The 22,671-nt window shown below is 40.1% G+C and overlaps 2 protein-coding genes across 7 annotated transcripts in view; both read left to right on the top strand.

The window, feature by feature from the left end:
- Positions 1-11,031, top strand: part of il34 (interleukin 34) — a 70,311-nt gene extending 59,280 nt beyond the window's left edge. For 4 of the 6 annotated variants that reach the window (XM_054775309.1, XM_054775303.1, XM_054775304.1 and 1 more), the window contains one exon: positions 1,155-3,089. In XM_054775309.1, the coding sequence (XP_054631284.1) occupies positions 1,155-1,391 (237 nt within the window). In that variant the 3' untranslated portion in view covers positions 1,392-3,089. The other 2 variants (XM_054775306.1, XM_054775305.1) reach the window with 2 other exon arrangements.
- Positions 11,032-14,389: 3,358 nt separating this feature from the next.
- Positions 14,390-22,671, top strand: part of lonp2 (lon peptidase 2, peroxisomal) — a 51,309-nt gene continuing 43,027 nt past the window's right edge. The window contains exons 1-3 of the mRNA XM_054775300.1: positions 14,390-14,812; positions 20,998-21,133; positions 21,346-21,456. Of these exons, the coding sequence (XP_054631275.1) occupies positions 14,580-14,812; positions 20,998-21,133; positions 21,346-21,456 (480 nt within the window). The 5' untranslated portion in view covers positions 14,390-14,579. The remainder of the gene's footprint in view (positions 14,813-20,997; positions 21,134-21,345; positions 21,457-22,671) is intronic.

The following is a 22,671-nucleotide window of genomic DNA, read 5'->3' as shown; positions in this document are numbered from 1 at the left end:
GATCTTGTTGTCAAGGCTTCATTTTTGTGGTATTATTTTGTTGTGTTCAGTGTGGCCCTGGTACACATTTGTAATGGACATCAGTAATTAGTTTCCTGGGAGTAATCCTTTCAATGACTCAAAATCATCGTGCCGAAATAAAAATATGAGTTTTCTAAGGGTAATTTTGAAACACTGTTTGAAGAATGTGATTTTTAGCAGTCAGGCATGTGCCGCTGCACATGTGGCTGACATGTGCATTACATTTTGCCTCAGTTAAACACGTTGATCTAATCTTTTGCAAAGTATGTTTGCTCACAGTTTTACAAATGTCTTAAGTAGTCATGAGTAATATGTTTGGCGATTTTGATTATTGGTGAAATAATACAGTGTTGCAGATGTGTTTCTGAGATGTGTTACATAATGGATGCCTGAATACGAGGCATGTTATGAGACACTCAGTTCACAAGACGATATTGAGTCTACGAGAACGCGTTGAGACGAGATTGTAACCTTCATTTTAAGAAGAGTACAATGAAAAAATATATCACTGGACAAACGGACCAAATTATTATATAAATGATATTATTGTCAACACTATTTTAAATCTGGGTGGGTTGTTATGTTTTCGGTTGTGAAGTTTGCTGCGTTGCCTTTTTGTTGCCACCACTTTCGGGCAAATTTGGCATACTGCCTCATATTTGGTTTTCTGCTGAAATACTCCCACACCGGGGACGTGGCATTTGGCTTTGCAAGCATCTTTTTCCCTCCTAACTTCTACCACATTACCTTGCATTGCTCCTCAGTCCTCACGAGGAAACACGCTTCTGTTGTGTGTATGCTAGCGGCCCCGCCTCCTCTCACAGAGACAAAAAGACGGTGTGACTGACAGAAGGGTTCGCTTCGTTCAATCCGTTGTTTTATGAAGCACATGCCTGTTTGGAGGCGAGAGAAAAGGAAAACAGACACGCATGCACATGGAAATATATCAAGGCCAGAAGAATTATCAAGTTAATTTTTATTTATTGTGTGATTAATTAATTAATTTATTATCAAGACTATTTTTTGCTGAATGAGAAATATTGTCACATTTTAACCTCGTGACACCCCTACTGAATACTATATGTGTCTTTTTGTGTGTGTGTGTGTGTGTGTTTGTGTTTGTTTGTGTGCAGGTGTTCCAGAGGGAGCTTCCGGATGCAATCCAAGACATTTGGGACTGCTTAACAGAAGAACCAGACAGAGTGCCAGAGACTAGTTGGAGGTTTGCGTCTCCAAAATCTCTTCTGGACAATTTCTGTCACACTATGCACTGCCTCTTCAGTGAGTGCTTTGAAGCCACGGAAACAACGGACTGTGAGTACAAGCCCCGCATACATGTGACACATTCTTTAGCCACAACTTTGAAATGAACATCCCTTCTGTTTCATTACATTTGAACCATTGTAAAAAGGTCAAAAGCTTGCATACTTTCATGACAGTTGATCCCTGCATTATTGGGATTCAGCATACGCGACTCTGCAAATTTGTGGATTTTTGGTGTAAATAAAGATGCAAGAGAAGTCGAACACCGACAGGATTGCCAAGGGAGTGATCAAACACACTGGCATCGATTGGCGTAGCCTGTGGCAAGCAGAAACTATTGTGGTTTTACAGACAAGTGTTGCCTTTTGTTGTCATAACATGCATTGTTTTTGTGATTGGCTTGAAAGGCATTTATTGGCTGATGCCGATCACATGTTTTCTTATGGACATTGTCCGATTCTAATCGGTAGGGCTGGGCGATATAGCGATATTTATTTTAAGCACGATATCAAAAACAAACATAACGTTCATATCGATATAGACTGGATTTGCGCTGCTCTCTTGTATCTTGACACGGAGGTCTGTCTCGCTCTGCTCTGTGTGTCGGCGCTCCTAGAGGTGGCCAAATGCAGTCCGTTTCAAGTGCGTTCTATCGAAATACGTATTTGATCTCAATTTATCAGGAAAATGGGTTTAAACTTTGCTCCCAAGTAGTTGAACGATTTCATGGAAAAGTCTAGGTCTGCGTGGAGATGTTGTCCCATCACTCGCAGCGCCTGTAAAAAACAAAAGAAAAAACAAAGGCAAAGCCCAATCTCACAAATGACTATGCAATGTGCTGTAAAAATGCAAGCTGAAGACTTCACAAAATATACTGGAAAATCTGCCATTCAGTAAACAATGGTCTAAACAATGGCTTTGTGACTTAAAAACTTAATAATTAATAATTCCATGCACCCCAAACTTATCTGACATTCTACTAAAAGCTAAAGAACATGTGTAGATTTCAATGTAGTGTTAAACATTCTATGTTCTTGTAAAAAAATTATTGAAAAAATAATGAGGCAGTCAGCAGGTGTCCATTGAGGCTTCCCTCAGCTTTATGCTGCCAACACAAACCAATAATTTATTATATGAATGTTATGAGGACTTGAAGACAATTTGAAGACAATTTACATTCAAAAAATCCCTTTGTTATTTGAACTTTACTGTATATTGCAAATTGTAAACATGTTTCCATGGGATTTCATTATATGTTTCACTGTGGTACTTCTGGCAGCAGAGGCACGTGAAAAGCATCACATTAGCCTGAGGTGGGCTGTGCATTGTACAGGGTGGGCCAGAAGTTTCCATACATAGGAAAAATAACCATTCATGTTGGACAGCCGTTTTTATTGATATAATGTGCTCTATATGATTACCATTGTTTCGAAAACACATAACACATGTTTCCTGCAAGCGATGAACTCGCATTAGCACAGCTGAAGTTCTGCTTGTGATGGCGTTGGTGATATGTTTCTTGAGATGATTTACGTCTCGTATCTTCACCTGATGCCCGATGGCCTTCAAGTGCCCCCAAAAGATCTAAATCAAGCGTGAAACGCATCTTGTGGGGTATCCGAAACATATAAAAATATACATGATTATACATTTTCCTATGTATGGAAACTTTTGCATTTTGGGGCAAGTGCTTTTTCAGACCACCGTACAATGTATTTACTGTATTTATGTATTTACACACCTGTTTTGTTTGTGGGAAATTTGAAAAATGATCAGTCTGGTCTTTTGAATTGTTGATTTGTACAATTTATAGCTGAACAATGTGCCGAGGACATCAATTGAAGATGGGAGATCCCGCCTGGTCACGGTAAATAGTAGGCGATCTAATAACTTTGCTGCACACCAACACACAACACCTCCTCATTATCCATCACTCACGGTCAAGGCGAGGTGCGTTCACAAACTGAATTCTGAACATCAACAGTACAACACAAGCATGTTGTTACACTAACTTCATTTTGCACAATTGTGACACAACTCTAGCATGCAGGATTAACTACAAACACAGTTGTAACGGTCGTGTGACATCACCACAATCGCGCCTTAACTGTCAGTTTCTGTGTGGAGTGTGCGGAATGCATGCAATAACACATTCAATCCCAGCCATTTTTCAAAAGACAACACCTTCAGTATCGGCCATTTTAGACGATTTTGACTGATCTTTCAAGGCACACAGAATATTGTGTTCAAAGGCTATAGTGTGCATGGAATCTACCACAAGAACGATTCGTCTCCTGTCTTTCATCTGAGTAAAGGTTTGTTCCTACCTTTTTCCGTTCTTTAGTAATAAGCAGTTGAACATAAGCAAGTTTCACGAAAATATCAGTTCCTGACTAGAAAAGGAAGAAAACCAGCTTTTTGTAAAAACTCAAGCATACTGTAACTTTCACTTTGACACAAATATTTTTTGCTTTTGTAACAGCTCAATTATCAACTATAAACATAAACAACAAAAAAAGGGTTGCTTTCAAAATAATAATTTATTTACAAAGCTATAAGCAACTTACAATTTTTACATTTGGGACTGAACTATGTGTGTGCACATGTCTGCGCGTGTGTGTGCGTGTGCCTGCGTTAAAATTTCCCTACAATGCATAACCTTCTGCGTGCTACACTCGTCCACGCTCTCACACTTCCTCTTCTTTGTCATGTGTGTTTTGTCCATTGAAATGATCCCTGCTGAGCTCTTATCAAATGCACTTCTGCCACCTTGTGGCTTAAAAGTGCTCTGAAGTGTTAATGCATTAGTGAAGAGTTGCATCATCACCTCTATATGCCTCTGGCGCAAAAAAAAAACCCACATTGTTGGGATCAGGTGTTTGGGAATATAAAAATGCGTCTTTGGTATTGAAAGCGTTAAAGTACTGCAAAATCTTGCTGTTTTGGGGGTATTCTGTGTGTTCTGTATTGCAGCAGACTTTGGTGTAATAATTATGACAATTTGTGTGTGAATTTTACTTCATAGTGGTGGATTTATTACTTAGTTATCATTTTATTTATATTATTGAAGTCTTTAAATTTCTATTCTGTTCAATTGGCATGTCACAAAATTCCCGTACAAAATAACAAGGCATTTCTGTTTTCGACATTTATGTACCAATTCAGGCATTGTTCAAACACCAGCACCGTTTCAAAAGTACCAATATGACACCGATAAAGAATAATATGCAAACAACACCCGACCCTATACCACTCTCGAGAAAGAGGAAAAGGGAAATCATTAAAGGAAAACTCCACTTGCTCTCATTGGGATGACTGTGTCTTCCAGCGCGAGACTTGTGCTCCAGTCATCAGGTAAAAAATGCTGGCAGCAAACAAGCATCTGATTGAGTCTTTGTAGCAAAATCGAGAGCCAGTAGTATCCACTCTTCCGCTTGTCCCGTTGCAGTGGCTTGAGACGTTGTGACGCTGAAACGAGTGAGGCATCGTGTTACTGAGCCAGATAAATACAGTTTTTTGTGTTAGGTGCTAGAATAACAATACCGCTGTAGCTTGGTTACTATACAAGTCAGTTATGTAAATGGAACACTGTTGCCATTTTTTTAGTTTTTTTTTTTTAGGGCTTTATCGTCAAAATAATCGTCAGGACTCACCTCTAATGGTGACATCAGCTGATGTGTGCAGGGTTCTGAACAAAACAAACCCACGAAAAGCAGCAGGCCCAGACAACATCTCAGGACGTGCACTTCGGGTTTGTTCATCAGAGCTAGCTGATGTGCTTGCTGACATATTTAACCTGTCTCTTGCACAAGCATCTGTACCGACCTGCTTTAAGTCCACCACCATAGTGCCCGTACCCAAGAAGAGCAAGGTGACCTGCTTGAATGACTATCGCCCTATAGCACTCACTCCTATTGTTATGAAGTGCTTTGAAAGGATAGTCATGACCTACATCAAAAAGAGGATCCCGGACATTGTGGACCCTCTACAGTTTGCATACTGCCAGAACCGGTCCACTGATGATGCAGTCAACACTGCCATCCACACAGCCGTTTCTCACCTACAGGGCCAGGACACATATGTCAGAATGCTATTTATAGACTATAGCTCTGCTTTTAATACAGTCAGCCTCCACAAACTCACAAATAAGCTCCTCACACTTGGCCTGTCACCCTCCCTCTGTAACTGGGTGTTTAACTTTCTAACAGGCAGGCCCCAGTCAGTCAGAATCCACAATCGCACATCCAGCTCAAGAATTGTGAGCACTGGGACCCCACAGGGGTGTGTGCTGAGTCCACTCCTCTACACGCTCTTCACCTACGATTGCGTGGCCTCCCAGAACAACACCAGCATCATTAAATTTGCGGATGACACTACAGTCATCGGACTGATCACTGGTGGTGTTGAAACATCATACAGAAGAGAGGTGGCGGACCTCATAGCTTGGTGTCGTGATAACAATCTCCTTCTCAATACAGATAAGACTAAAGAGATGATCATCGACCCAAGAACAAGGGAAAAGGAGCCGCATAAACCCCTGTTTATTGATGAGACTGAGGTGGAGAGGGTGAAAACCTTCAAGTTCCTTGGCACACACATCAGCGAGGACCTCACCTGGTCTCACAACACCCAACAAATTCTGAAGAAGTCCCAAAGGAGACTGTACTTCCTGAGAAGACTGAGGAAATTTGGCATGTCCACCACAATCCTGAGTTGCTTCTACAGATGCACTATCGAAAGTGTCCTTACCGCCTCCATCACTGTTTGGTACGGTAACTGTACAACACGTGATAGGAAGGCACTCCAGCGGGTGATCAAGACCTCACAGAACATTGTTGGGGCAGCCCTCCCCTCACTGCAAGACATTTATAAAACTAGAGTCCTACGAAGAACACACAACCTCATCAAGGACAGCACACATCCACAACACTCATTATTCACACTCCTACCGTCAGGCAGACGCTACAGGAGTTTGAAGTCCAGGACCACAAGGCTGGCGAACAGCTTTTACCCACAGGCCATCAGGCTCCTCAACGAAGCACTCGCACACGCCGCACGCAACACACACTCATAGCACTTTATTTATTTATTTATTTATTTATTTGTATTAATATCTCTTATGTTGTTGTGTTGTTGCTTAATTAATGGTATTAATGTTTCTTCTGTTCTTATTAATTTTCTTCTGTTTTTCTTTCTTTCTTTTTTGGGAGAATGAACAGAACAAGAATTTCATTGCATAGCAGAACCACCAGTATTACTGTGCATATGACAATAAAACTCTTGAATCTTGAATCTTGAATCTGAAAATATGACGTGATGTTAGCTGGCCCCCGCTAACTCGTTTTCTCTCGTACGCACATAAAAAGGAAAGAAAAATGTGTTCATGTTTCACATAAGGATTGTGGGTGATGTGCAAAATTTAAAAAAAAATACAGTTCTCCTTTAAGGGCCTGAAATGAATAAAATTTGTGTATATGTCGTCTGACCGCGACTGTAGCCTTCACTGACAAGTTCATGTCCAATACCAACAGTTTGACCCACACATGTGTTTCACCCTCAACTGTGGTGTTTTGAAAAGACCATCTTATTGTTCGCATCCTTGCTTTAGAAGCCATTTTGGCTGGTGTGTCTGGACTTGCACATGGATTGGGACGAGGGGCTTCATCTATTTAGACTGGCTGCCGGAGAGGATCTGCAAGGGTCTAGGTATCAGTCCAGAAGGAATTGTGCATCACCCACAGCAAAATAAGTTGTTTGCTTTGCCTCAAGCATTCACCATCACAGAATGTCGTGTTATGCGAGGCCATGGCGCGTTCCTCTGTCTTTGCTAGTGAGGTTGTGCTCCTCCCCTTTCTCCTGCACCCTGCCAACACACAAGCATCTGAAGGTGATTGTAAAAGAAGGCAACCTTTTATACATGCCCATGAATGGGAAATTCCATTCCTCACGTTTTCATTTGGGGCTGGCATGAGATGCAAAATGATCGATGACACATGAGTTGCAGGTCTACGAAAAGCATACTTGGGGATTCAAAGTCTGACCAGAGGGTCATTTGTGGCCTGCAGTTCATTTTTAATTGGCCCACAGTAGACAGAAAGCTAAGGCCACCAAGTGTTGATGGATGTCTGTTGTGCGGTTAAAACTGAGGGAACAGCCCAGGGCAGGGCCACGGTTGCTTGACAGCGGGACTGATCCAGATGTCCTCCTCGACCCCAGTAAAGGGCAGGGCATTAGTAACAGCTCAGCGGCGGTGGGGGGTTAGGGAGGGGAGTGTGAAGAGTGTGGTTTGGGGGGGGCATTGTTGGCCAGTGGTGGCCTGACCTGACTGGCTGTTCTTCAGCCCCTGACCTTTTACATTCCTACTGAGTGGTGTTTGCATCTGTTCGTGTGAGTGACGAGGTGTCTACAGTGCAATTAAGAAAATGGGGGTCTCTACCACGGGATCCCACGGTTGGAGGCCTTTTTAAGAAAAGGACAATGGAAAAAAATATGACTGAACAAACTTTTTGTTTTATTGAAAAAAACAATGACAAACGATATTATTGTCAACATTTGAGACAAAATAAACCACTAATGTTATGACCATATGTAATAATAAATAATAATATGTCATAATCATGCAATATTTCCGTTAATATGTCATCTTTCACTCTTTAAAGTTGTGGAATTGCCATTTGTGACATGTATTTTCTCACAGGCAGTCCATGCCATCTAACATTTGCAGCATTTCTTGAAATGCTGTCTTTTCAATTGTATTAAAAAGCACTTTTCCGTTTGTATGTATTTACTTTGCCGACCAAACGTCTCAGTGAGTGTTGGCTGTCGGGACACGGGCTCTGCTTCTCCATGTGTTGTTTTTTCCCATATGGGAAAACTGGTTTGTGTGGATATGTTTGAGGTGGGCAAGTTTGTTTTGTTGCCTTTTATGTTTCTACCACTTTCTAATACATTCGGCATACTGGCTCGTTTGTGTTGATGGCTCACCTTGCTCATTATTAATATTCCCACATGATTGCAACCATCTTTTTCCCTCCTAACTTTACCTCCTAACTACATCACCCTGGATGTGTGTGTATGACAGCGGCCCCGTTCCCCCCACAGAGACAAAGTGACTGTATGACTGATGAGGTCTCACTCTGTACGTCATTGTTCTATGGAACGCCTTTGGTCTATGAAGCATCAGGTGCTGAACCAATGCACAGAGTGAACTGTCTTCCTGCCTGTTTGGAGGCAAGAGACGAGTAAGACAGACACGCACACAGACACATGGCAATACAGGTATATTGAGGCCGGCAAAATGATTAGTTTATTTTCATGCATTGTGTGATTCATTTATTAAACTGTTATGGGTTTTTTCTTAACAACGTTTTAATCTGACCAGTATTCATTAGTGGTGAGTACCTATACATTTTATACTTGTATATAATATGCTTGTATGTAATGCATTTAAAAAGTGTGGGCGTCATATTAAAGAGAGCAGGCGATTCACTCTGATTGCACATGTATGAAATCGGAGGAGAACGTCAACATCAAGCTAGCAAGAGGGCGTATCAATTACTTATGGTTATTCGCCATTTTGTGTTTCTTCAGCCATTCAGAGGTGGACTTGCTGGTGTGTTTTGGATCATTGTCCTGCTGCAGAACCCGAGGTAGTTTCAGCTTGAGGTCACCAACAGATGGCTTGGATTTTTTTTGTAGACAGCAGAATTCATGGTTCCATTTATCACAGCAAGTCTTCCAGGTCCCGAAGCAGCAAAACAGCCCCAGACCATCACACTACCACCAACATATTTTACTGTTGGTATAAAGTTCTTTTTCTGAAACGCGGCCTTACTTTTACGCCACATGTAATGGGACACACACCTTCCAAAAAGTTCAACTTTTGTCTCGTCAGACCACAGAGTATTTTCCCAAAGTCCCACGCAAAATGTTTCTCTTGCCATCATGCATGTCTACAGGTCCAATGTTGCTGTTTTCATGTCATTTCTAGCCATTATAAATCCAACCATCTGGTCATTTGAAGAAATGTTAACTGTTTGTTCTTGTTTTTTCAGCTTACTGTCGGAGAGGCAGGAAGAAAACCTTCAGGGCTAAAAGCTGAGAGGAGGCCAGCAGGGTGAGGTTGTCCCTCTTCATAGTAAATAAGTATTATTTCCCTTGACCTTCAGGGAGCTAGAAGGACAATCCATACGAACACAAAAGTGTCTGGTTCTGATTTGTATACATCAGCAAGTCTTTTCTCAAAGCCCACCTGGATGATATGACCAAGGTTGACTTCAGAAACGTGGGCTATAGATTGATGCTTTGGAAGAGATTTGTTCATGTTGACATACGCCAACTAAATCAATGCACGATTTCCATCTGCTCCTGCGTACCTGCATGGTGTGCCCCAGAGGACTCAGTACCCACATGGGATTGATTATATGACAACCATACAAGCAGAACCACCTTCCAGTGACAACAGTATCTATGAACTTCAGCTCCAAACACAAGTAGCCGTTTTTTCCCCGCCTTTCAGTTCGGCTGCTATTTGACTAACGTATGCTTTTATTGCGTATTTGACTCCATGCAGTCCATGTATCTCATCCTGCACGCTCGACTCGAGCACTGACAAACTATGCAACCATGTGAATCTGTCCTGCTGTCACTGGTGGAAAAAAGAAACATTAATCAACCGTCGATGAGAGATTTATTAAAAGTCCAGTGTGTGCCTTTGTTATGTTTTCATCAATGTGCCCTGGTGATCCAGCTGCATTATTTGGAACTATGAACTATGAAACCGCAAAGAGTAGTTTAACTACAAATACTGCCAACATTTGTGTTTATTATAGATATTCATTGGCTTCACTGTACATGTATGTTTTAAATTATTCTGTTTTCAAACGAAACAGCATTTTCCTTTCTTTTTTTTTGACCAGCTTTTATGTTTCCTCTTTAACTCATGGTATCTTGATACTTTCAAAAAAAGCAATGATTGTACTGGAAGTGTTCCACAGCTCACGAAGAATCTACAATAGGCTACAATAAAGATGAAAGGAAAAAAAGGAGAATGAATAAGAATGACACATCATGGTGCACATCACCTGAATACTGAGTAATACCGAGTAATCAAATCCAGGAATTAAGCGCTCCCAGCAAACCAATGAATCAGAACATTTAAAACGGAAATTGCTATACAGTCGCCACTTCACACTTGGAATTTGGCGGCTTCACTCTGTCATGGTTTTTCAAAAATATATGAATTAATATTAACAAATCATGCTGTTTCATTAATGACAAAAATAGGATTGTTGAAGCAAATACGTATTTTTTACAGACATTTTCAAGCATAATAATGGCTAAATGAGCTAAAATACGAATATGAGGCATTCGGAAGACGCTGTGAATGATATGTAGTATTTTACACTGGTCACTAGGTGTCAGTAATGTTACTGTAATATTCGGTGAGACACAAGAGCACCAGACTTGATTTCCGGAACAAAAGGCTTTCATTACAGCTTTGAATTATGTCACAACAGGCACATTAATCCCCAATAAAAACACGGGATACTGTTGCGGCCATAACCCACGGCAAGCTAAAACTCAACTCTGAAACCCCGATGTCACTTCCTGTCTTCCCGCCACTCTGCTCCCGTACGGAACACATTTATAGCAACACACACGATCACGATGTCTAAGAGGGATAGTTCGGATTGTTTTGACATGAAGTTCTATGACATCTCCATCAGCGGCGGACTATATCATCAGTGACTCACACGCCCCCCCCCCCCCCCCCCCCCCCCCCCCCCCCCCCCACACACACACACACACACACACACACACACACACACATTTGGTCCGGCGAGTCCAGTTGCTGCTTCATTTAAGTGAAGAGTTTGGCTTCTCTGTCGCCTCTCTATTAGTGTGTATGTGATTCGAGACGGAGCTCCGCGGCCATCTTGTTTATGTGTGTTCCACAGCGGACGAAGATGCGAGCTTCTGATTTTTTCAAGAAGGCATTTGTATGATGCAAATGTATTACTCTTTTGAACGCATATTGTTTCGAGAAGCCAAACTCTTTACTGAAATGGACCAGCAACTAAGCAGAACTTCGTTCCTCGTGACAGAAATCCGACCAGAACTGGACTTGCGGGAGCAAATGGGGGGGGAGTCACTGTCGATATAGTCCACTGCTGATGGGGATGTCATACAACTTCATGTAAAAAAATCTGAACTATCCCTTTAAATGGCTTATTTACTCTTATTACATTGACTATATTGGATAATATGAGTGTAAATTTGATTATAGGGGTGTTATTTCATTTCTAGAGGGCTCTAATAATGTTAAAAACTGTATTTAGGAGGCCGTAAACAGGTTTTCTATGCTCTAACTACAAAAATATACCATTTATGAATAAGGAATGCTACTTCGCAGAAATTCACCGATCACAGTCGAGTCTGGAACCAATTAACCACGATAAACGAGTGAGGACTGATGGTCTAAAATATATGAAATTTTCAGAATGTAACAAGGTCCAACAAAAATGGCATGATTGCAGCGTAGTTCATAGAACCTGAAGTTGCGTCTTCCAGTAGGAAACTTGACAGGTTTCCTACGCAAGTATGAAAAAGTTTGGAATTTGATTTGATAAATTTCCACGTCTGGAACAGTATCACAGATGAAAACTTGTTAGTCGATTAATCTGAACCGTGTTGTTTTGATTAATTGAGTAATTGGTTAGGCCCCAGATGTACCAAATCAATATGAACCAAACACCAACAGTTAGTGGTTTGGCCTGCAACATATCAGACAAGAAGCAAAAGTGTCCATCAGTGTTTCCAAAGACAAAGCTGATGTGTGTGGATATCTTGTCCTAAAAGACAAATCATCTTGTCCTAAAACCCAAAGATAATACGTCTGCTGAGTATGAGCATTTCAGGGTCTCTACAGACATTTCCAGCAATGTTTAAGCCAGGGGTGGGGAACCTGTGGCTTGGGAGCCAGATGTGGCTCTTTTGATGATGGCATCTGGCTCTCAGACATTTCTTAACACCATAACATGTATTTATTTTATTTTTGGGGGGCTGACATTTGAAAGAAAAATATTACTGAAATCACATCACTGTCTTTCCCATAAAATTTGATTATTATTGGATAATGGGGTAGCCTACTGGGGTCTTCCCTCTTTTAATCAAATAGTCAGCTAGTTAATTCTGCAGAACACTTTTGACGAAGAAAGATGGCAAAGGGAAGGAAAGATACTTAGTACGGTGCAAAACCTTGCAGGTAATGGTATTTATTATTGGTTAGTTTCAGTATAACAATGTTTTTAAAAACAATACATTCAGAGACGTATTCTAAAATTGTTGGCCTTGCTTAAAAATACACACATTTGGTTTTATTCGGTGTTAAAAAATATGACCTAATACATTTTACATACATTTTAAAATATGTGGCTTTTGCCAGAAAGGTTCCCGACCCCTGGTTTAAGCCAAAGTGTGTTTGAAGTTTAGTCACTCAATTGAAGAATATAATACATTCTTCTTGCACATTTGTTTTTCTCCTAAGACAGGAAGTGGATTCACTCGTTGAATTAAATCCTGACTTGCAGGTTTACTCAGTCTGTGGTGTAATATTCCCTTCTCTTATTTGTCTTTGGTTTAATTGACCATGTGTTGAGTTTGTGTCATTGAAAATCATGCAAACAGAAGCACTCTGAAGTACTATTGAAAAGAATTTGCTGTCAAAAGAAGGTCATGTTCTTCTAATACTCTGCATTGGCCTATTGTGGGGTCAAAGCATTGAAAATGAAATGCAATGTCACCAAAGTGAGTGTAAGCTTCAGGTTGTATTGTCATGTTTGTCATAGGAAAAAGGTATCTGTTTGTGAAAGCTTACTGAAGCATGTTTAGTTCCAGTTTGCCTTGCTACCCACCTGCATATTTCATCTATGTTCAAGTCTTAAAACATGTCGTTCTTTGACTGGGAGAACAATGATGGGCCAAAGTCGATGGTTTGGGTTGAGCCTCGGGTTTGAAAGAATCTCATTCATATTTGTCATATGTTTTTAAGTGGTTCCCTCTGTGCAACTGAAATATATACCAGGTCATTAACATCTGTTGAATTATTTGTATTGCTGTAAATGAAGCCTTATTTTTGCTCACATTATCAATCTAAAGTATTTGGACATGTTTGTAACAACAATAGCATTTCAAGGTGTATCCAGATCATATTTAACATAAAGAGATATTTCCCAAAGTGAAATGACAACAGACAACAGCAAGATGCCTGTAAAGCCATAGATGGTTTTGTCTGGATTTAATATAGATTGTAAAAATTGATTTTCTTGTCTTTTTTTACATGCAAGATATTGAATTTATTTATTTTTTGGAAATGTATAATGCTACTGTATGTTATAATACTTTTATGAAAGAATAATAATTAAATCACTATTTTTATCACCTTAAACTGTGTCTGGAGTGCTCTGAAGTGATACCATTGTGGGTTTTATTAATAATATGGAGGACACAATAAAATGTAGCTCATATCCTCTTTTGAGTTCAGATTTCTCATGACATTACTGTAATGGCGACACTGGGTCTATGCAGTGTCGTGTTTAGACTTAAGGTGTGCTATAGCCCACCTTAATCTAAACCATTTTATAACCGTTTTCTAAGTGATACTCTCAATTAGTTAGGTTCTAGCTGAAGAATAGTAATATCTAGTGATGTGTAATTACTAGACTGACGAAACGTAATTGCATTACAAGTGTTTTTAATAGCTAATACAGTTTTTTTTATGTCTGCACACAGTAAAACAACGAATATATGGACATACAGGATAATAGTGTGGTTTTATTTGTTAATAACTGGATTATAAAGTACCTATAAACGTAAAAAAGTGATTGATTAATTACTAAAGCGTAACGTTATATATATGATGTGACCCTCGCGACTTGCCGTTATAAATCAGGAAATGTACAGGAAGTCGAGGGGCTTTACTTTCGGGAGGAAAATAGCTCAACTACCTCGAGTATATATAAAAGTATATTATCGTAATCAGGTCATTCAATGATAAATGTATTTTACAACTCAGAATCAGATATGAAATTCTACAATGTTTCCTTTGGGTTTTAAACGTCCTAACAGGCTTGCATAAATAGTTATACTTTGAAAAGAATAACAGGAAGTGCTTAGACTTCCGCGCTGGAAAGTTTGACAGCCAAAGGCGAATGTCAACACACTCGACAACACAGCTGCGAAGTCACTTTTTTATTGCCGAATTACAGTAGCCAGAGTTCTTAAACTGTCGAACAATGTCCTCCTTGAGCGGGATTAAGATACCTAACCGCCTTCCCTTGCTTCTGACCCACGAAGGAGTGCTCCTCCCGGGTTCCACAATCCGATTCAGCTTGGATACTCCTCGGAACATGCACTTGATCAAGCAGCGCCTGCTGAAAGGGACTTCACTCAAAAGCACGATCATTGGAGTGATTCCCAACACCAGAGACCCCCAGAAGGATACAGAAGACCTGCCCACGTTGCACAAGTAATATTGATAATCACACAGTTAGCCCATATTTAGAGGTGACCACAAACAACTAATGTGAAGAAATAATATACTGTATGTTGTAAATATGTTGCTAGCTGTCCTCTGAAAACAATATGGACAATCTATGTTCTCAATTGTGATTGGTGCAAAGTCCGCTACAGCCATGTTGCTAAACTCCAAACTGCAGTCACATAACAGACATGGTTAATATCAATACCTCATGCATTGCCAATCATAATTAAACATCTATGTTAATTTGTGCAATTGACATGCAAGAAACTAAATGATCAAGACAAGCTGCAAGACATAAGATCAATAACTCGCATCCACAGCACACAAGTTTAAAATGCCTTTTCGTGCTACTGGAAATCATTCATTCATTTTACAGTATCTCACAAGTACGTGGGACCACCCATCACACAGATATCACTAACTTTTACAGTCTATCTTCTTTAGGAAGAGAGCAGGATCTATTGATACACGAATGTGATGATCGACCTATTTACAGTATGTCAGCATCAGATAGTTTGGCCATATCTTAAACAATAAGAAATACTGTAATTGCCTTATTTAGAATTTGCATCTCATGTGAAGTCATTAATCTTTGTAGAAAAGACAATTGTTTTTTGTTATGGTGAAATTTATAGCAGAGAAGTTAAAAACAACAAAGCACACAGAACGGTGGACTTTAACCCGCAGTCCACCATGCCAGTCTGGCTTCACTAGTAGTACATGTTTTTTTTGTTTTTTTTGTTCCTGTGTGCCCCTTGTTACTGGGAAAAAAAGCCATCTTGTTTTATGTTCTGTTAAATGATGAACAGGATGACCTTTTTATGAGCGATAGCTCCAGTACCAATTACATTAATGAGAAACATGCTGTTTTGGAAAGTTCATGTTTGTAGAGCTAGCGCCGGAGTATTAAACGGTTGTTTCCTGCTGTTTGGAGTTACTTAAATCATACAATTACGCTTATACTAAAGAAAATAGACAGCTGCGACTGTCTCTCAAGCTTTCAGGCCGTCTGTAGGTTGCGGAATTTTAAAGTGGCTGACATGTAAGCCAAGGTAATGCAGTCATCCAAATTTGCGGATTTTTGGTTAAAAAAAATCCTAACTAGGCCATTTTACAGGCAAAATGTCCAGCATACATTAGGGGTGTCATGTGTCTTGCGATAATACATAAATAAATTAATTGCACAATAAATGAACTGGATAATTTTGCAAGCCTCCATATATTGCCATGTGCATGCGTGTCTGTTTTCCTCGTCTCTCGCCTCGCTTCAGCACCTACATGTTTCATAGAACAACGAAGAACAGTATGAGATCTCTTGTCTGTCATCCTTTGTCCCTGTGGGGGAGAAGAGGCCGCTGGCATACACACAGCAAAAGAGTGGTGCCTTGTCAGGAGCAATGCAAGGTAACGTTGTAGAAATTAGGAGAGAAAAAGATGTTTGCAAAGGCAAATGCCACAGACCCCGTGTGGGAATATTAATAATGAGCAAGGTGAGCCCATCTACACGAACCGGCCAGTATGCTGAATTTGTTCAAAAGTGGTAGCAACATAAAAGGGGACACAACAAACTTGCCCACCTCCAACATATCCATCTGACCCAGTTTTCCCATCTGGGAAAAAAACTACAGCACAGGCTTGTTTCTGACTGTCGACACTCACTGAGACGTTTGGTCGGCAAAGTAAATAGAAATTGAGCAATGCAAAATGGTCATCGCTAATGAAATGGTGCTCTTTAATATCGTTGAAAAGCCAGCATTTCCAGGAATGCTGCAAACGTTTGACAGACTGTACAAATTAGCTGTGTGTCAGGCATATTTAGGGCTTAAACCTGGATTGTGCATTTAGCTTGTTAGCTTCCGTCACGAGTGAACAATGGCAATAGAAGAGAGAGGGTTCTGGGGCCGAATCTATTGTAATAATTCCAACAGTCTTATGGCTTTTATTGCAGATATTGATCCAAAATTGAAAAAGAATGTCCATGTCAAGCTAACAGGAGGGTTTGGAGTATGACAGTTTTATGGCCGTATCAAGTACTCACAGATTTTCGCCATTCCCTCGTAGGCAAGGAACAGAGCCCTCGCGAAAAGCGGGGATCTACTGTGCATTATTTTTAGTATATAGTTAACTGGCCAGTATAGCTGCAACCCCTCTATGTAACCTTCAGTGTAGCTCTTTGCATGCTTGTGAATGACCTGAGAAATTGAGCTGAGCTGACTACTACAGTACTTTTCACATTTGTTTGACAGAAACATTGTCTGTACAGTTAACACAAGCTTTATCAAGGCAGCATTTCTATGATTTACTTTCGGGAAACTTGTTTCAACCTTGGATGCGTCCAATGTAATTTTCTACTGCCAGATACATGTAATTGTGTTGAGCCATAATTGAAATTGTGTCTGCCTGGCAAGTTATGAGGAACATGAAAGCAGAGTTTGAAAGAGTTTGCCTAAGTCAGGAATGTGTTGTTATTATTACTCCGCTCATCAGATCAGATCATTAAGTTTCAAATTTTGGACTTGCAGTTGCATGCGTTTACACCCAGAGAGGGCGAAAGACATGCACAGCATACACTCCTCATCAAAATATTAAGACCTGTTGAAAGATTGCAAGATTGCATAACCAGGAAATATGAGCATATTTGTCCAGTACTCAGGTCTCTGCACTGGCTTCCTGTTGCTCAGACAATAGACTTTAAAACAGCTCTGCCTGTGTACAAGTCTTTTCAAGATCTTACGCCAAAGTACATCTCTGACATGCTAGAGCCACATAAACCAGGTCAGGGAGTGGTCTCTAAACACCGTGAGGCTGCTTTTCATTTTTATGCTGCCAAAATCCGGAACAATCTTCCAGAAGATGTGCGACAATCCTCAACATTGGCAATGTTCAAATCCAAAGTGAAAACACTTCTATTCAACTGTCAATATGACAACTGAAAGTATTTGAACTGAACTCTTCATTTTTCAGCTTTTTTTGTTTTATAAAATGAATTATGGAACTTTATGTAATGATTTTATAATGATTTTATGTTTTTATGGAACGATTTTATGAAGTGATTTTACCCTTCTGTTCTGTAAAGCACTTTGAATTACCTTGTGTATGAATTGTGCTCTATAAATAAACTTGCCTTGGCTTGCCTTGCCGAGAGCTTCGAAATGCAAAAAGAAGAAATGGGGGTGACACAAAAACATTTTTGAGTAGGCAATTAACCATTAAACTGAAATAGTCTGTTAGTCAGCTGATCAGCAATTTAAGACCATAGCTCAAAAAAACCCTACCCCCGCCCCAATTAATATACAGTATACTGTGTGTATATATACTTGTAGCAAAAATGTAAAGTTTTCATCAAGAGTGTATTGAAATAATACTTTATGTAGTTGTTCCCAATAAAAAGTAGGTGGGATTCTTTATCAATCGAGAATAGCTCGCAGTGTCTCTTTCTTATTGGCACTTACAGGTCTACCCTACAGTCTTACCAGCCTTTATTGACCACTGCCGTCTAATTATACAAGCCACCTAAATATTTATGGTTTGTGTGGTGTACGGATCCCGACAAGAAACTTTACTGTACAGCCGCTTCTTCATTTGAACCACCAGCCGTTCCCCCATCGTCTGTTTCCCTTCTTGTTCAGGCGGGATGGGTGGAGTCACGTCAATACCCACGCTGTACCTCGTCATAAAGGTGAATGAACATAGCATACCAGCACACGGTTATATTTAGGAGTGTACCAGACAAACAGACAAAAAATACTTTTGTTTTCTTTTTTATTAAAACACCGAAATTACTGACATGGGCAAAATGATGTCAGTTATCGTGGTAAATTTCGGTAACGGTAAATTTTCGGTTTATCACCCAGGCCTAATATATACGAAAAACTTGGTGTGTAAGTTTAAAAATGTATTAGGGGTTTGTGAAGATGTTGAGCATATTAAAAGAGATTTTAACTTGATGAGGCTTTGCAACTTCTTGATTCCGATGAACTGCAGTTGTCAGTTTCTCTCCGCCAGCCTGGTAGGACTGACTTCAATTACAACATCACATGTAGCTCAGCGGGGATCTGAGAGGAATGACAGGAATGAAGAACAGTATCTCTAGAGAGAAGTGTTATGGTGAAATTAAAGAAGCATGCTGCCATACTTCAACCAGAGCTACCTGTATGTCAGGGTTTGTCTGTATGAAGCGTCAATAAATGACACTGACACACATTTTAAATGATAAGAATAAATAGATACTCACCAAACACCAATAATGAATGACAATGATGATTAATAGAACAGATAAAGTTACAGACTAGCGTGAAAACCGATGTTGTGGGACCACCTCCACCTCACTTGGAAGTGGTTAGCAAGAGTACGAGGCTCCCTTGCCCCTGTAGTACGAGCCTTGTATTTTTGGTAAGAGTCTCAAATCAGGGAATTCTGGGCTGCCCACATTAATTAATTACTAATCTTATTAGTAATTAGGGGTGTCCCGATCCAGTCTTCAGCTTTATCCACTGTAAGGTCGGATAAAATCGGCTTCAGTTGCTGTATATTGTTTGAAGAAGAAAAGGCAACACCACTATGCAAACATGTCCGTGTTGTACCGTGGTGAAGGTAGTTTCACGTTGGACGTTGGATATTTGACTCCACAGCAACAGCGGTAGTTCTCCCTTACTGTGCCCAGATTGCAGTGTCATGGTGCGGGGAGCTCGCACGTGAAGTGCCGCTGTAACCGCATGTTGTTTATACTAGGAACTGTCGATAAATTACTATTGCCGTGAAGAGAATTTGTTAAAAAAAAAAGTTGTATATTCCAAAATGACACCACAAATTGATCTATTACCATGTCAAATGATTAGTCCTACCCTAAAAGTATTTTACATGCCTACTTTATCTTTTATTAGATGGACTTTTATTGGATCTTTTATTGGATTGGGGACCTGACTCACAGAGGTTTGTTGCAAAAGCCAAACAATATAGTTGGACATGCCGTAAATTCAGCAATACTTTGGTTGCATTATTGTTAATGCTTTGAATAGCTATTTTCATAACCATATTGAATTCCACGAATGCATGTTTGTAACAAAAGCTTATTATTATTAAAAAAAAAAAAATCGTAACAGATCGGAAGCCAAAAAATGTATATTCGGGACATCCTTATTAGTAATTTCCTATTTTTTGGGTCCCCTGTCAGTCAAGGGACCTTGGAATTGTCCTGACTTTTCCTATTTATACGACACCCCTGGCTGTAAATTGAAAAAAGTATAATTAATCCATTCATCCATGTGATTGGTAATGGCCGATTTCAGTCCTGGAATCGTCAGCATAAAACCCTGATTGGAGCATCCCTACTACATACAGTAATGGAAAAAATTATTAGACCACTCTTGTGTCTTCAGTTTGTTGTTAATTTAAATGCCTGATACAACTAAAGGTACCTTTTGTATGGACAAATATAACAATGACAACAAAATTAGCTCATAAGAGTTACATTTTTTGGAAGTACAGGGCTATAGCTATTCATATAAGAACCTAAGTTTTGGTTATCAAGAAAACCATGGAAGTTGCTAGATATCAGCTCTTAAATTCAACTCTTATGAGCTATATTTGTTATCATCATTACATTTGACCAAACAAATGTGCCTTAGTTGTACCAGGCATTAAAATGGATCAATAAATGGAAGAAACAAAGGCGGTCTAATCATTTTTTCCATGACTGATAACTTGCCTTTCAAAATTTTTGGCTAATAATAGGCCATAGTCAACCACGTAATATCTTTTTTGAAAAACCGCAATATAGTGAGGGAGCGATATCCCAATTGCAATATAGCGAGGGACAGACTGTACCCCAATTTGTAAAATATCATACCTTTATTTTTACTCCATCCTCTTTTGCTGATTTGTTTTAAAGTAACTCCATGGACTCCCATTGCACAATTTATGAAACTACAATGTTACAAACAGCTGGATGTTGTTTTGATATGCATGTTAAAGTTTCTATACAGTATCAAGAGATAAATATCTTACTTTAACAAAATTATTAATAAAATTAGTAAATTAGCATTTATTACCACATAAACACACAAAAGTACCGAAAATGTGTATCTTTGAGTGCCGGTATCGGTACCATATTGGTGAAAATGTCAGAGGTACCCATCCCATTTTGTCTCTTTTCCTTTGTTTCTCTGTAGAATCGGTACAGCGGGGATCGCAGTCCAGGTCGTGGGCAGTAATTGGCCAAAGCCCCACTATACCCTTCTCATCACTGGATTGTGCCGCTTCAGCGTGTCAAGCCTGCTGACGGATCGACCCTTTGTATTAGCAGAGGTGAGTCTTAAGAGAATTATGTGAAAATACAAAGAAAACAGTCCTGAGAGTACAAGGGAAACCCATGTAACCTTGCTCTTGTGCTTGGGGTTTTGTTGCTGATTACTCCTTGTGTTGCCAACTTTCGGTCATATGTCATAGCACACATCCAAATAAATGCAGGCTGATGTCTGTGTCCAACACACATTATCTGTCTTGTCTGAAAATTGCAGGTGGAACAGTTGGATAAACTGGAACATTACACTACCCCGGGAGGGCGGGTCACAGCAGAAGATGGAGAGCTACACGAGTTGTCCCAGAAATTCTACCAGGCTGCGTTACAGGTGCGTATCAGAGGCTGTTTAGAGCAGCACTTGCTTTTGGCCATTGCTATTAAAGTGCTCACAGAACCCCCGTTATTTCTCGACGCGGGTCTCGTCACGTTATCATATACACTGCATGAGTCCAGCTGTGTTCTTAATGTATTGTTTGCTGCTACCGGAACCGATAACCAGCTGTGTAGCCCGTTTATGATGTCATCAGCAGTTGAATCTCAAAAACGTTAACATTTAACACGCTTTTCTAGTTTTACATGCATAAAACAATTCCAAATGCATATATCCATGAGGAATGAAAGGGACAGATATTATGTGTTTTTATTATATTTGTTTCTTTGGCTTCATTTTGGATTACTGAAGTGAGAAACACTATTGAATTCAATAAATAACTCAAAACAGGAAGGTGGTGTCCGTACCAGTGTTATCGGATTTAATTCCTCATATCGGTCCGATATTTAGCCATCCATCCATCCATTTTCTATGCTACTTATCCTCACTAGGATCACGGGGGTATGCTGGAGCCTATCCCAGCCGACTTTGGGCGAGAGACAGGGTACACCCTAGACTGGTACACTCCTAAATATAACCGTATGTGGAAAAAATATTTTTTTTAAATCTATGACAATATATTGCAATCTACTAATTTAATCTCTACTACGTTACACTCTTCTGCACTCTGTGTGTATGCTAGCGGCCCCGCCTCCACCCACCCACTGACTGGAAAAGGGCTCGCTCCATTCATGCCGTTGTTCTATGGAACAAACGCATCAAGTTGCTGATACCAATACACAGAGTGAACTCTCTTCCTGCCTGTTTGGAGGCGAGAGACGAAAACAGACATCTTTCTAGATCTTCCAGACTCTGCACCTCTTCCTGCAGTGTTTCCTGCCTCCCGCCCAAAGGGTCTGTGTAATTTATTCCATCCCTGGCCCTCCTCCTGGTACACCTCCTGCAGAGCCCACTCCACTGTGATTGGTCACACTCCCTCCGCTCGCTGTATGCAGACTCTGTAATGCTACACAGACAACCGCTTTTGTCCGATTATCGACACAAAATAAACACAGGACACTGATAAATTGTTACTTACAGCTTGCTCTCCTGACTCTTCAACACAACCAAGTAACGTTGGAAAGGCGTCCGACTTCAGCAACAGTTTGGCGGATAGTCCACCTTCGTATTGGCCCATGTTCACAAAGCAGTCCAGTGTGAAGTGCCGTTGAC

Source organism: Dunckerocampus dactyliophorus, chromosome 5, assembly GCF_027744805.1.
Source record: "Dunckerocampus dactyliophorus isolate RoL2022-P2 chromosome 5, RoL_Ddac_1.1, whole genome shotgun sequence".
NCBI lineage: Eukaryota > Metazoa > Chordata > Actinopteri > Syngnathiformes > Syngnathidae > Dunckerocampus > Dunckerocampus dactyliophorus.
This window is presented reverse-complemented; position numbering and strand designations above follow the sequence as displayed.